This window comes from Pseudonaja textilis, chromosome 2 (genome assembly GCF_049901715.1).
Source record: "Pseudonaja textilis isolate UNSWEBS1 chromosome 2, rPseTex1.2, whole genome shotgun sequence".
NCBI classification, from domain to species: Eukaryota; Metazoa; Chordata; class Lepidosauria; order Squamata; family Elapidae; genus Pseudonaja; species Pseudonaja textilis.
The window spans coordinates 57,733,853-57,749,264 of record NC_141991.1 but is presented as its reverse complement, the minus strand read 5'-3'; the positions used below and the strand labels follow the sequence as shown (position 1 = coordinate 57,749,264).

At 38.3% G+C, this 15,412-nt stretch overlaps 1 protein-coding gene across 1 annotated transcript; it reads right to left on the bottom strand.

Moving 5' to 3' along the window:
• Window positions 1-12: 12 nt before the first annotated feature.
• MUSTN1 (musculoskeletal, embryonic nuclear protein 1) lies at window positions 13-14,106 on the bottom strand. The gene is made up of 3 exons (XM_026724755.2): window positions 13,931-14,106; window positions 5,211-5,331; window positions 13-447 (listed from the first exon to the last, which is right to left on the bottom strand). The coding sequence occupies exons 1-3, from the start codon at window positions 13,937-13,939 to the stop codon at window positions 341-343; spliced, it is 237 nt and encodes a 78-aa protein (XP_026580540.1). The 5' UTR covers window positions 13,940-14,106; the 3' UTR covers window positions 13-340.
• Between the last annotated feature and the right edge of the window lie 1,306 nt (window positions 14,107-15,412).

Here is a 15,412-nt window from a genome sequence, read left to right as displayed (position 1 = left end):
GCAAGTGAAAAATAAGAGTCAAAACAATCCAGATTTATTTTCTTTTACACAATAATTACAATAAGAACTGGGACATTAACTTTGAAAAGGAAGAATCCTGGGGGATTTTTTGTTAACAAAATTGGTCATTACAATATCATCCTGCACTCCATAACTTTTAATTAACTATTGGATAGCTAAGGGAAAAAGCCGCACCGTATATATGTAAAAAAAAGACATCTTTCGATTCAAATTTGTTTGCTGATTCATGCCAGAAGAATTACATTAGAAGCCCAATAATAAGACTGATGTACAGGAAAACAAGACAAGCTGTGAAGGATGCTGGGAATATTCATGGTTGTCAGCCAAAGACACTTTTTGGAGGCTCTGATTTTGCTTTGTCAAAGACAGTTTCTCCTCCAGTGCGTTCTCGGCCGAAGACAGACGGCGCAGCAGATCCTGCTTGTTCTGGAAAAAGAAGCATAGCCAATTAATGCTTCAGCATGAATGGTTCACAAACAGTCTCAGTTATGACAAACTGAAGGATAACATAATAAGCTCAATAATACCTGAGTCTACATCATGTATGTTTCAAAGCAGGAATATGCAACCTGTTTCTGAGGCACTTTGAGGAGGATATTCTGGGCTGCACTCTAATCACCAATGGAGCAAACAGGGCAAATTTGGTTTAATTAACATGATTTATGAATTAATTTATGATAGTTGTTAAACTTTGTATTTATTCAAAGTTGAATTCAGTGGAAAATTCCTGAGTATTCCTTGGGTTTCATCACTGGAGCTCTGTTTATAAAGATTCTGAGGTATATGAAGCAGAGAAGTTTTGCAATTAAAAGCTTCATGTTTAATAATAATAATAATAATTATAATAATAATAATTATTATTATTTCATCCGCTTCTTTGCAGACTCTGCAAAGAAGCGGATGAAACTATTGATCACATACTGAGCTGTTGTAAGACAATTGCTCAGACTGACTACAATGTCACAACACAGTCGCTCAGACGGTCCACTGGAATTTGTGTCACAACTACCATCTGCCTGTAGCAAAGAACTGGTGGGATCATAAAGCCTGAAAAAGTGGTCAAAAATGAGCATGCAAAACTACTGTGGGACTTCCAAATACAGACTGATAAAGTTTTGGAACACAACACCCCAGATATCATGACTGTGGAGAAGAAAAAGGTGTAGATCGTCGACATTGCCATACCTGGTGACAGCAGAATCAATGAGAAACAACTTGAAAAAATCACCAGACTTGAGAATCGAACTGGCATAAACCAGTGCAGGTGGTTCCAGTGGTACTCGGCACACCGGGTACTGTCCCTAAAGACCTAGGCAAGCACTTAAAAACAATTGGTGATGACAAGATCACCATTGGTCAGCTGCAGAAGGCCACCTTACTGGGATCTGCTCTGATAATCCACCAATACATCACGCAGCCCTAAACACTTGGGAAGTGTTTGACTAGTGATTTGTGATATGAAACCCAGCACAGTTATCTTGTTTGCTGTGTACACTGTTCTTTTTTGTGTAGTATAATAATAATAATAATCAATGGCAGCTCAGTCTGGTGAGAGCAGTGTCACTTCAGAGGAATGTATTTATGTGTCCCCTTTTCATGACTGGGCATAAATTATTCCTAAATTATTTTAAGAATCCATGCCTCTGGATGAGGGGAACTTTGGGAGATTATTTTTACTCAGGAGATTTACCACTTTCTTCAAAAATATTCCACAGTGCATAGTAGATCAATCTCTGACTGATCAGAACCCAATAAAACTGAACTTGCAGTTTTCACATTATATACTTTCCCCCAACTTTCCATTTTTAAATAATCAGTACACTAATTGTTAGCATTTTTCCCATCTTTTTCATAATCTATACACTAATCCAGGGGTCTAATGAGCTTGTTTAGAATTTGTGCTGTAAGACTGAATATTTAATTATTGCTTTAAAGGAGACTTTGTATATGTTTCAGCTTTCAAATTCATAATAAATATTTTAATATGTAGATTTATATCAATATTAGTTAATTTTTTCCTTGTATACACCACTTGCTTTTTAAATAGTTTTCCTTGTTTTTTCCTGATTATATCTGTAAATTTCATAAATGCCTAAAAAAACTGGCACAATATTTTCACCTGAAACACGACCATTGTCTATCTTAGGAAGCTGTTTCTCTCAGAAAATAATTCTGTGATTAAAAGATTAGGTTACAGGGTATCACTGATTGTAAGGAGACTAAGTTGGATAGAAGTGTTTTGGCTACCTCTGTTATTTTCCATGGACCTTACAAGAAGCAGCTGAAAGGAACAGGCGGCCTTTTCTGCAAATGGCCTTGTGTTTGGGCTGTTTCTCCTATATCCCAATTTTAACATAAATGTTTTACATTTAGCCAGAGATGATTCGTTAAACAAGGACAGTTTTCTTATTGGCTAGGTAAAGCTGTAATAGGATAGAACTAGTGTGGCCATGTCGTTAAACCACCAGGCTAAAAACCAGGAGACTTTGAGTTCTAATGCCACCTGAGCCATGAAACCTGGCTGACTGACTTTGGGCCAATCACTTTCTCTCAGCCCACATTGTCAGTCTCAGGTGTCAAGCCAGTCATTCAATTCCTGTTGCAACAAAAGGGTGAATTTTTTTTTTTAAAGTAGGTCCTGCAATTGCAGGAAAGTGCTAAGAAGAAGAAAAATAAAAGACAAGGCTGTAACTGTGTAACAGACCATTTTAACTTATATTTTGTACTGTACAACATATAGCTGTTACTCAAATATTAATTTCATTTTAGTAATGATCCAAACCCTTAAAATGGCAAAGTGTAAATACAGGAAAGCCTAATTAAACCTTCTTCTAAGGATTTGTACCTCATTTACTTAATCTTATGATGCTGGTAAATCTCTTGACTATTTATATTTTTTCTTACTTTCCTGCTCTTTTCTTTTAAAGCATGTAATATTTTAAAGTGTTATCCTTCAGCTTTTGAGCTGGTGGAAAAGTAGGCTGGCACGCTTTGCATTGGTTCTCTATGCAGTCTCAATAAGCAGACTGGGCCTCCTGGGTCTCAGGGAAGCATGAGGGGGGGGGCTTTTTGCTCCCAGGAAGCTTTCCTGGGCCTCAGGAAGGCAAAAAATGGAGCACAACTCCACCCCCCTGCACCCCACACCCCTTTTTGCCTCCTGGGCCTCAGAGAAGCAGTAAGACAGCAAGAGGGACCACAGCACAGCTGATCATTAGAACAGCTGATCATTGGGAGGGGAAAAAAAGAAATACCTTAAAGAGTGACTGGGCGGAGAGAATACAGTCAGTAATGTCAGGCATGTGTGATAAGGACTGACTGGGCGGGGAGGGGAGGGGAGGGGTGGGCGGAGAGGGGCAGGGCCAGCCAGGAGCACGATTTGCCGCTTCTCCAAACTGTGCAGAATCATAATAACCGATTCTATAGAACAGGTCTGAAGCGGTAGAATCCCACCCCTGTGTCAAGTCTGACAGGACAGACTTGAATCTTTAGTGTCTGTAGGGAGAGTTTGAAAGCAGATTCTCTGGTTGCCAAAATCAGAATGATCCTGGCAAACATTGCCCAATCTCCCTGCCCATAGAGTCTAAAATGGCAGTGGGATCTGAGCATTTGAGCCTCTGACCATATGATGCACTGCATCATCAACAGGACACTGTCGAGTGTTCTTACAGTAAGAATTCATTCATTCATTCATTCATTCATGTTGTATACCTACCCGTCTCAAACCAGTGACTTTGGGTGGCAATCAATCTTAAAAATGATCTGAATAGTTAAATACAATATAAAAAGAAATGCAATGAAAATAGCAATGAAGAGATATTATAATTTATTGGAGTCAATGTAGCTATGAAACAGGGCTCTTCACACACTTGGGACCCTAGGCATAGAGCCAGGTCTTCAAGGCCTTCCAAACAGCCAACAGGATTAGGGCACTCCTAATCTAAGGAGGAGGATGCTCCAGAGGGCAGGCACTATGGCACAGAATGAATGTCTCTTTGAGAAAACATGCCTATTCTACCAGACTGGATTAGATGGGTGGAAACAACTGTAAAAAGATAGTATTATGCCTAACTTGGTCCCACCCACGAAGGACTTTAAAAGGTGACAGTCAACCAGCACCTCGAATTGTACCCAGAAACACAGTTGCAACCCATACAGCCCCCAAAGCAGTGGTATTACATATGTTGAATAGCCAACATTGTTTACAGTGCAGTGTAACTGCATTCTGTACCAGCTGAGGCTTCCAAACACTCTTCAAGGACAATCCCCTGTAAACCATATTGTAGTAGTCCAAACAAAAAGTCAGGAGCGCATGAATGACAGTGAGCAGAATTCAGAAGACTTGTGTTGGGAAAAGAGAGGAAACACCATTTTAATCATTAGAACCATTTTAAAACCAGCTGTATGCTTTCTCTGCAGTATGCTGGGAATTAGACTAAGTTGATGCCATGAAACTATATTCTTTCAAATATTTAATGGGCCATCTTCAGGCAGCAGTTACCAGGATATGAATAGAAGACCTTCTTCTCTGTCTTTGTGTGGAGAAATATAAAAATATGTGATCACATGGTTCATATATTTCAGTTCAAAAAGCAAACTTGGAATTGGAAGGAATATTGCAGAGATAAACAGCTGTTGTTACAGACAATGATATATATGGGGAGGACCTGTATGGTGGTTTCCTTACTCTTTTTGGTAAGGATGTTATGTGGTTGTTGGCAATTCACAGCTTGTCAGAAGTGAACAGACAGTTAATTGGGGGTGTCCTTTCCAACCCCAGGAGAGTTGTAGTGGTTGTTGGAACTAAAGACAGATATAAGTACCTAGAAGGTTTTGTCCTCAGGCTTAATTTGGGAAGCAGTCTATTCCTTATTTTATTTTCCACTCTATATCCCATGCCCTGTAGGCCAAGCGATTTGTTTAATATTATCAGTCATCAGGTTGAAGGTTCTGCATTATACATTATTTCAAGGCAAGACTTCCTTTTAAAATTTTCATTATTAGTACTTATGCTATTTCAGTGAACTTAATTCAGAGACGATGTAACACAAATAGCATTTAAAAGCAGAACTTGGACCCCGAAGCAAGCTTTTATTTTCTTGTGTCACAAGAAGACAAAAACCAGAAGCAGCTGGTATTGTAGCAATAAATCCAGCATGAAAATCATGTAGAAGTGTCACACGCTCACTCACCACACTCTCTCATGACTTGATAGGTTTTGGATTTGATTTCTTGATTACCAGACAATTTTCCTCTAGCTCCTTTGAGATCTTCTTCTTTTACTGGAGGGCGTTTCTTTTTCACTGGAGCTGGCTGAAAAGACAAGAGACAGTCCATTTTGTAGCACAAAATGAGATAAGGTTGGAGTCAGAAAGATATAACTATGACATCAGTCTGTTTTACTAGGGTGGTGAGAATCATAGACACATAGGGCTGGAAGGGAGCTTGGAGGTCTTCTTGTGGTACAACCGCTTCCTCAAAACAGGATCCTTATTCTATCCCTGTCAAATGGTTGTCCAGTCTCTTCTAGAGCAGCGGTTGCCAACCGGTGGACTGTGGCCCACTGGTTGGCCATGAGAAAATTTTGGTGGGCCGCAGAGAAATCTCACCCCCAGAGCACCCCCCCCCCAAAGTAATGAATCCAGGCTGCGCAGAAACACAAAGCTGCTCAGCCCACATGGCCCATGGAAACCCTCCCCGCCCACCCACTCCTTACCCGGCAAACTTGTCTGCTAAGTTGCTATTTTTCCTTTTTCCGACCATCATCTGTTCTGCTGCGCTGGGAGATTTAGATTAGCTAGGAAGTAGGAAATGGTTGGATTTCTTGCTTTCTAGCTAAGCACAGCCAAACCTCCCTTAGGACTGAAGGTTTGCTTGCAAGCAAATTCAGTGGAGACTCACAACAAGCAAATTTGAGAGACTGAGCTAGCCGATGGCAGATAGATCACTCCATAATTCTGTGAGCAACTCAATCTGTCTGCTTTGCCTGATTTGGAGTAAAAGTTCCTTTTTTATTTAAAAAAATCAATATTTACATACATGGTATGTTGTGAGATAATTTTGTGAGTTTGCTTGTAAGCAAATTTTCGTGACAGACTGAGCTAGCCAATGGCAGATAGATAGATTTCTGAATGAATCTGTGATTCTGTGAGCAACTCAATCTGCCTACTTTGCCTGATTTTGGGTAAAAGTTGCTCTTTTTTATAAAAAATTCAATATTTATATAAATATTTATAATATTTACATACAAGCCATGCCCAGCCAGTCACATGACCACCAAGCCACACCCACAAATTAGGCCCACCCACAGAACCAGTTAGTGGTCCCTGGGATCTAAAATTATGAGGTCCAAGAGGTTGGTGACCCCTGTTCTAGAGGGTCCATGATGAAGCATCCACAGCTTCAGAAAACAAGATTTTCCACTGATTAATGGTACTCAATGTCAGGAAATTTCTCCATTTCAGATTGGATCTCTCTTTAAAGAGCTTCCACACATTGCTTCGTGTCCTGCCCCCCGCTGTTGTTTTGGAGAATAAATCAACACCCTGAAGCACTGGAAGACACGTCATGTCACCCCCAATCATTCTCTTTAACAGGCTAGACATATCTAGTTCTCTTAACCATTCATTGTACAATTGAGCCTCCAAAATGGAATGGAAATAGAATGGAAATCTATTTGCTGTGAATATACTCTGAATTTCTGGCCCAAGCTGAGGCTTCCGAGAAACACATTTAATTCCAATTCTATGATTCTGAGTATGCAGAACTCAACACATTGAACAGGAAACAGGAAAGCTAGCATTAAACTATTGACCAGGATATCTTAGCCAAAACCTGTACAGTCCTCTGCAGTTATTCAGGGAGAAGATAGTCAGGCCCCCAACCTTTCATGAGGGGTGGGAAAAATAAACTTGGACAGACATTTTCCATGAGTAGTCAGGGCTCTTGAACCTTTTACCCTTGTAGAAAGTTAGTACCCACCCCTCTCCTAGAAGAATGAAATATTTTAGGAAATATTTTAAAAGACAGGATAAAATATTTCCCCTAAAAGAGAAATAAAAATCTTAAAGGAAACAGAAACCCAAAATCCCAGCTCCCTGCCCCCAACAGATATTTTGGTGCACATTAAGAAAGACTGGGCCAGGTTATCTACAAGACAAATGATGGGTGATGGGATTAAGACGTGACCCCATAGGAGATAATAGGATTAGCCCTCTACCCATCTAGCAACAGGCTCACTGCATTTCAATATTTCCTAAGGACGTTGTATCATCCAGCAAGGTTCATCCAAATTTATCTCAGACAACGTCAGCTATGTCCCCTGCATAGCCCCACGGGAGTCTGAAGCAACCAATAGAATACATATTCTTGCACAGGAACAGGAAGCTCAAGTTCAAAGCCCAAGAGAGGGTATAAATACCTCTCACTCTCTACTCCATGTGGTCAGCTGCCCAGGTGCTCCGCAAACCCATTTGGTCCTGTTCATCAATAAACCATCTTTCCAATCAGCCCCATATTTCCAGTGTCTGCCTCCCCACTTGGAACTGAATCAGATGGATATTTCTTCCAACACCCTGAAGATGTGTCTTCTTTTAGTTTTCTGCCAAGGCAGTAAAAGTTACATATTCTGTTCATGCAGTGTTTGAAGATGTTAGTGATAGTAAGTTACCACTTGGCTGGGACTTAACTTCAGACTTTCTTTTGTAAGTGTTTTTATGTTGTTTCATGTATTGATTTATTGGGATTTTATTACTTTTTATTATATTTGAATGCCTGTGAGTAAGCCATCCAAAGTAACTAGGTGGAAATGAAAGATTACAAAAAAGTAACTGAGGGTATTGGAGAATCAAAAGTCAAGAAGGATAACTGGATAGTATCTGCTTAGAGGGGGAAAAAAACCTCTTATTTTGGTTGAAGCTTAAGTATATTTAGGCACATATAGCAAAGGAATGACTCTAAATCAGAAAAGCCTCACTGATTTAATTATGATGAAATATCAAGGGAGTTAGTAAAGGAAATGACGGGTGTGAGGATCTGAATATGTGGCAAGGCCTGGAGTGCGGGAAAAAAGTCTGGATTTTGAAAAGGAAAGAAGAAAAATAAGCAAGGTTTTTAAGCACAATTACTGCAGAAATAAAATATATGGCTTTTGTATGAAAAAGTAATCAAAGATTAATTTTCCAGTAAAATAAATGAAAAGTGGCCCTAGAAAAAGAATGTGTGGATGTGAATTCTCTGGCACTATCAGAGTTATATCGAACAAGCACACCCTGCTTACTAGGTGGTGACAAAATGGCATTTCGTAAATCATAGGGGACAGGCCTTGCTCATATTAACTTATAATGGCAATTGATTGTAAACTTTCAAAGGCTTTGGATTCAGGTAAGAAAGTGGTCACATTTTTCAGTGCCATTGTAACTTTGGTCACTAAATGAATGGTTGCAAGTTGAAGTCTTCTTGTATGGGTGTTGGAATACATGTTAGAATGTATTTTGTTTTGCAACAACTACAAAATTAACCAGCCAGTAGATGGTAGGATTTAGTTTGCATCTATGGTTATAATCTATGGTTTCTTTATGTCAGAGGTCTCCAAACTTGGCAACTTTAAGACTTGTGGACTTCAGCTCCCAGAATTCCTCAGCCAGCATAGCTTACAGCCATTCATTTAGTGACAAAAATGACAGTGGCACTGAAAAATGTGACTTATTTTCATGCTTAATGGTTTTCACTCTTACGACCATTGCACCTTCCCCATGGTCATGTTATCAGAATTTACACATGGCAACTGGCAAGTATTTATGACAGTTGTGCTGTCCCAGAGTCATGTGATCACCATTTGTTGCCTTTCCAGATGGTTTCTGATAAGTGAAATCATTTAATAACCACGTGGTTCCCTTAACAACTGCACCGATTGGCTTAACAACTATGGCAAAAGGTCATAAAATGGGGCAAACCTCACAAAACACCTGTCTTACTTAGCTATGGAAATGTTGGGCTCCATTCTGGTCTTAAGTCAAGGACTACCTGTATTTAGGAATCTTTAGATATCGGCACAGAGAACAGTTTATTGCTTGACTTCTGAACTAAATGTAGACATCCTGAAGAGCTAGTAGTGTAATTGAAGCCACGGTGGCACAGTGGTTAGAGTGCAGTACTGCAGGCTACTTCTGCTGACTGCTGGCTGCCTGCAAATTGGCAATTCAAATCCCACCAGGCTCAAGGTTGACTCAGCCTTCCATCCTTCTGAGGTGGATAAAATGAGGATCCAAATTGTTGGGAGCAATAGGCTGACTCTGTAAACCGTTTAGAGAGGGCCTGTAAAGCACTGTAAAGGGGTATATAAGTCTACGTGCTAAGTGCTATTAATTGTAACAGACAATCAAAGTGTCTTATTTGTCAAAATTATATATCATAGGACAATTTGGAGAATGCATTGCAGCTTTATGCCAGGCAGTGTGGGAAGCAGAGTTTTGCTCTTCAGAAGGTAATTTAAAATTGTATGAAGGAAAGAATAGAGATTTATGATACATTTGTTGACTTAGACAAACTATATGAAATTTTTTTTTGGCTAAAATACTTTTATGTAAGTATGTAGTTGAATGTGGTAAGAGAGAAATACAATGGAGATAAAGCAAGTGCCAAGATATAATGGTTAGGGAATAGTTCAACACTGAGCCAGGAATAAGGAAAGAATATTTTGACATTCTCATGAGTGTTTAATGTGTTTAAGGATAAATATACAAGAAGTATTTGTGAGGACATCGGAAGTTATTTGAAAGCAGGTTCGTTATGTATTCTTGTATGCATATAATGCCATATTCTGAAATGAGAACCTGAATGTTTGAGAAAATATTAGATGCAAATTTTAGATATAATGTGGAATATGGATATGAACATCTAATTTATCAAAGACTAAGGCAATTGTACAGAAAAATGGAATGGATGTTTGCAAGTTATACATCTATGAAGAAAATTTAGAGCAAGTATATGAATTTGTGAATTGAAATGTGTCTACTAAAATGCACAGAGAAATTTTAAGATGTACAAATGCTGTTAGAATGATAGTGCAAAATATGTGCTCTGCTTCTGTAGGAAACTAAAATGCCGTTGCTCACTCAATGTGATAGTATATTTGTGAGTTTCAGGAGAAACATAAATATTGAAATGTGATAGTTAAGAAAGGTGTGATATAACAAGAACAAATAAGAGTCAAGAATGAATAGTGAATGTAGGCTAAATAGAAAAGTGAACAGAGTGTGAAAAAAGTACATTAAAGTTGTTTTATCTTATGGAAAAAAATGAATGAGAATTTCTTTGCAAAACAAGTATAGGAAGGAGTGAATAGATCAAGAAGACCAAATAGGTTGTGGTTGGAGAGAAATTGATGATGAGTTTCTGCAAAAGAAAGTGAGAAATTTAAAGGCCAAAAGGCATTTTATTAAACAGCGTATTGTTGCAGTAGAAGTAAGTATGGTTGATAGATAAAAACTCTTTAGAGGTATAAAAAATGAACTTGGAATATTGGAATAATTTTAGTTATGACTGCTTTTTTTCTTATATGTAAGATACTATTTTTTATATCTTGTGCTCTCTGTTTCACACTGCTTATCCTAAAATGGAATAGTGTAATGGGTATTGATTTATTTTATTTTATTTTATTTGCTACCTGCCTCCATGTGTCATATACATCATGGGTGATTAAATTTAGTTAAGCAACCATCATTCCCATATAAAACAAAATCAGTCGGATAAATTGCAGCAGATTTATATTCAGCAGAATGAAGACCATCTGTTTCAGCTGAAAGACTTGCCAAGGAAATCTAAAATACTGAAGTGAGACAGTATAACCCATCTGCCTCCTTGCATTTTAAATAACGTAAGCCGTGATAGTTATCCTCAATTTGCAGACTGCTGGTTTTACCATCTCACTTTAACATGGTGCTTTCTTTCAGGATCAACATTTGGCTCATGCATGTTTTATAGGAAGTAATAAAAATGGAGATAATTAGCATGTTCCTTGGTATATGTAGACAGGTTTTGGGACATACATCCAATATAAAAAAGATAAGCAAGTTATTGATTATCTTTCTTATAAAATGGAGAGGGGTCTTGGAGTCCTAGTGGACAATCACTGAACTACGATCCAGCAGTGTGCCTCAGCTGCCAAAAAAAGGCCAACACTGTTCTAGCCTGCATTAACAAAGGGAGAGAATCAAGATCAATCACATGAAATATTAGTACCACTTTATGTTTTGGTAAGACCACACTTGGAATATTGCATTTAGTTTTGGCTGCCACAATATAAAAAAGAAATTGAAACTTTAGAAATTATGCAGAGAAGAGCAACAAAGATTATTAGGGGACTGGAAGCTAAACATATGAAGAACAGTTACAGGAATTGGGGTGTGTCTAATGAAAAGAAGGACCAAGGGTGACATAACAGCAGTGTTCCAATATCATATTTGCTGCTACAAAGAAGAGAGGATCAACCTATTCGCCAAAGAACCTGAAGGCAGGACAAGAAGCAATGGATGAAAACTAATCAAGGAGAGAAGCAACGTAGGACTAAGGAGAAATTTCCTGACAGTGAGAACAATTAACCAGTGGAATGACTTGCCTCCAGAAGTTGTGAAAACTCCAACACTGGAGGCTTTTAGGAAGAGATTGAACAACCATTTGTCTGAAATGTATAGGGTTTCCTGCTGGAGCAGGAGGTTGGACTAGAAAACCTCCAGAGCCCCTTCCAATCTGTTATTCTGTTAAGTTACAATTTCTGGTAAAATGGGAGAAACTGGTAGTGAAAGAAATCAGAGCTGTCTTGGGAATACAGCACAGAACAATGAACCAGACATGAGCACGGGAGAGTTTCTCACTCCATTGTTTTGCACTCTTTAATTTGGTTACATATATGTGAAAAAATGAAGAGAGAAAAAAACCCTTTGCCCCATGGACATTATATGTTACACTATATGTTTCATATAATAATTACATCAACTAATAGGTAACTGGACTGGCCAATAGGTAACTGGACTGAGAATTTCCCAATCTCATGTCCTCTAAAAACGTTGGACTTCAACTCTTGTAATCTTAAGAACTTCATGCATTAGCCATAGTATTTGGATGTTATGGGGACCTCAAGACATCGGGTTGGGAAGACTGGTGTCCTGAAATTGTGGATGATAAGTTTTGCTCACCGGCCAACATTTAGTTCAATAGAAACACAAATGTGTTCCACTATGCCCCTGCAGAAGTCCTTCAATTTTCATGGTGGCAATAAAGTTGAAGGAATGATAACCACAGAAATTTCAGTCCTACAGCTTTGATTTAATATGGTGTCCTTCTTCATTCCCACTTACTTGCATGTCCATATTGAGTACTTCGTGTTTATCCAGCATAATTCTTGTATAACAATGACTGAACATAAGTATAGAATGGTACTGACATACATCTCCTGTGCATAGTACACAGTACTTATTGAACAATGCAAAATTTTGGAAGAATTTTAGGACAGCTACAAGCTGATAGCAATATGTTTTTCTGGCTTTTTGAAGCATGCATCAAAATAGCAGAACAAATCATTTCCCATAATAAAAATCCCAAGGGAGAAACAATATCCAAGATCAGCCGTGAGGCTATTCCCAGAGTTATAGAAATAACATGCAATGAGTGGCAAGAGCTTGCCAAAATCCTCTCCTCTCCTTGCATACCCAGGAGCAAACTATTCTACAACTTATCTGAGACTGACAGTGGAGTATAAGTTCTCCAATGCTCCTTTCAGCGTTGATTTAGGATTTTGTTGTTCAGTTGTTAGTCATGTCTGACTCTTCACAACCCCATGGCCGCAGCACACCAGGTCCCCTCTTTCTCCACTGTCTCTCGGAGTTTGCCCAAATTCATGTTCGTTACATTGATAGCACTATCTAACCATCCTCTTCTCGTTTTTCCTTCAATCTTGCCCAACACCAGGGTCTTTTCCAATGAGTCCTCTCTTCTCATTTGGTGGCCAACGTATTTGAGCTCAAGCTTCAGTATCTGTCCTTCTAAGGAACAATCGGGTGATTTGACTGATTCAATCTCCTTGCAGTCCAGGGGACTCTCGAGTCTTCTCAAGCACCACAATTCGAAAGCATTAATCCAAAAAGTTAGAGCTACGCTTCTTTATATAGCCTCTCCCAGGAGTTTCTAAATAGTTGATATGCACTCCTCTGTACAAAATCCTATTCCCACATTTCCTTCTGTCTTTCTGTTTGCACAAGAAGCTCCTTGCTTTTATACACAAATGTTCCCTGAATACATAGAGGATATCTCTACATTTTCATCCTTTTCTAACACAATGGAAAAAACTTCAGATTTGCAGATATCTAATCAAATAATTAATCTCAATATTGCAAGTGGTTTGCTGCCAAAATAAACTTAATCCTGTTAGAAATTAATAGAATCTTCTGCTCTTGAACCAACCTTAAGCATTTTGATCTTGCATTCAGCAAACAAGACCCTCAAGCAAAAGGAGGAAACAAATTTTAGCAACATTTGTTGCATATTGTAAACAAAGCAGAATTCTGCACACAATTGCACATGAAAGCATTTTATTGAGTAATAGGACTGAAGTGTTTAAAACACTGGTCTATAGTTTTAAATGTATTCTATGAGAAAGAGAAAAGGAGAAAGCTAAGCCATACTTTCGTTACTGCTCTATTTTAAAATCATTTTAAGCTAATTTTTCACAAAGACACATTTATTACTGCACCAAAGATGCCAGTAAGACTGCAAGCAAAAAATCAGTGAGGTAGAAAATAAATAATGAGCTTTTTCATTTCTTACCAATGACTAGATCCATCAGAGTTGCAGTTTCTCTTAGCAATAGTTATGATAATTCTTGTAAATTAAGCAGTAGAAAAAACACCAATCATACCTGGGACATGGTTGTTGTACTTGTAAAAATACTGAGCTTGTAGTTCCTTGGATTAATATCCAAATTCGGCAGTAATCTACTTCCTTTAGCTTATATAGGCTCTTCTATGAAGTCATTCCACATGGTCATCTTCCCAGACTAGCTTCTGGAGTTTTTAAGGTTGACAATGTTACTGTCGAAAGGTTTATTCTTAGCAATGACTGAAGTTTATAGCATTTAATAAACGGCATGAGTTGAGTGAGAGGAACATTACAAGTGACAAGAAAAGACAGCTGGGCTAGCAAAACTATACAGAAGCCTTGCCCTTTCTTTAGGAACAAGTATATCTTCAAAGGAAGCCTTGTGGTCATCTATTTATAGCTATAAAGTGCAATGCTTTTATGTTGCAGATGCTCCATGAATGTACAAGAATAAAATACCTACAAAATCTTGTTGATCATTAACTGAAGTAGAAAATATCTGTCATGATATTAATCCTGGGATGAACACTTTCTACAGGGGAATCAGTGAGGAAGTACTAAGCTACCAGAAACACATCACGTTTTGACATAGTGAGATGACCCTAGCCAGCAACTGATTTTATTTAGGTTGGATTCCTATAATATTTCAACTTCTGTAAGTAGTCCAAAAATTATAGCTAGTTCAGAAATAATTCCATGGTACAAACAAGAGCTAAATGTCAACTTTGCATTGATTTGTAAGCAGCTTCAATCTAATGTGTTTATATCCCTAAAATGGCATAGGAACTGTTAATGCAAGATAAACATTTGAAGTTGACAGAGTTACCAGCAATTTTGCAAACAGATGGAATGAACTTCTTTACATTTTCAGCCACCAGATTTTTGCCCAATATAAAAGGCAGAACAATGAAGCTACAAGTGGCAAGAGCCTCCATGCCGCAGTGGTTAGAGTGCAATACTGCAGGCTACTTCTGCTGACTGCTGGCTGCCTGCAATTTGGCAGATCGAATCTCACCAGGCTCAAGGTTTACTCAGCCTTCCCTCCTTCCGAGATGGGTAAAATGAGGACCCAGATTGTTGGGGGCAATAGGCTGACTCTGTAAATTGCTTAGAGAGGGCTGTTAAAAGCACTGCGAAGCAGTATATAAGTCCAAGTGCTATTGCTACTGCTACTGTGAGAAGTACATAAAAATTAATCAACAAACTTTTGATAATCTGATCCATAGGATGCTTTATTAGGGAAAATACTGCAGTATGGAGCCCTCTACTCCAGGAAAAAAAACATTTTCTAGGAGGAAGGAGACACTCCCATTTAGTGAATACAGCTTATATAGGTTTATCAAATCACATGGTTACATAACACTTCCTGTTTCCCATATATGGATGTTATACAACGTTTTCATAAAAAGTTCCAACCTTTCATGGACAACTTTCAACATTCTCATTATAGTCAGATTTCCTATTATTCAAATACCAGAAAATTATAAGAAAACATTAATATCTCTTAATGTGACATTTATAA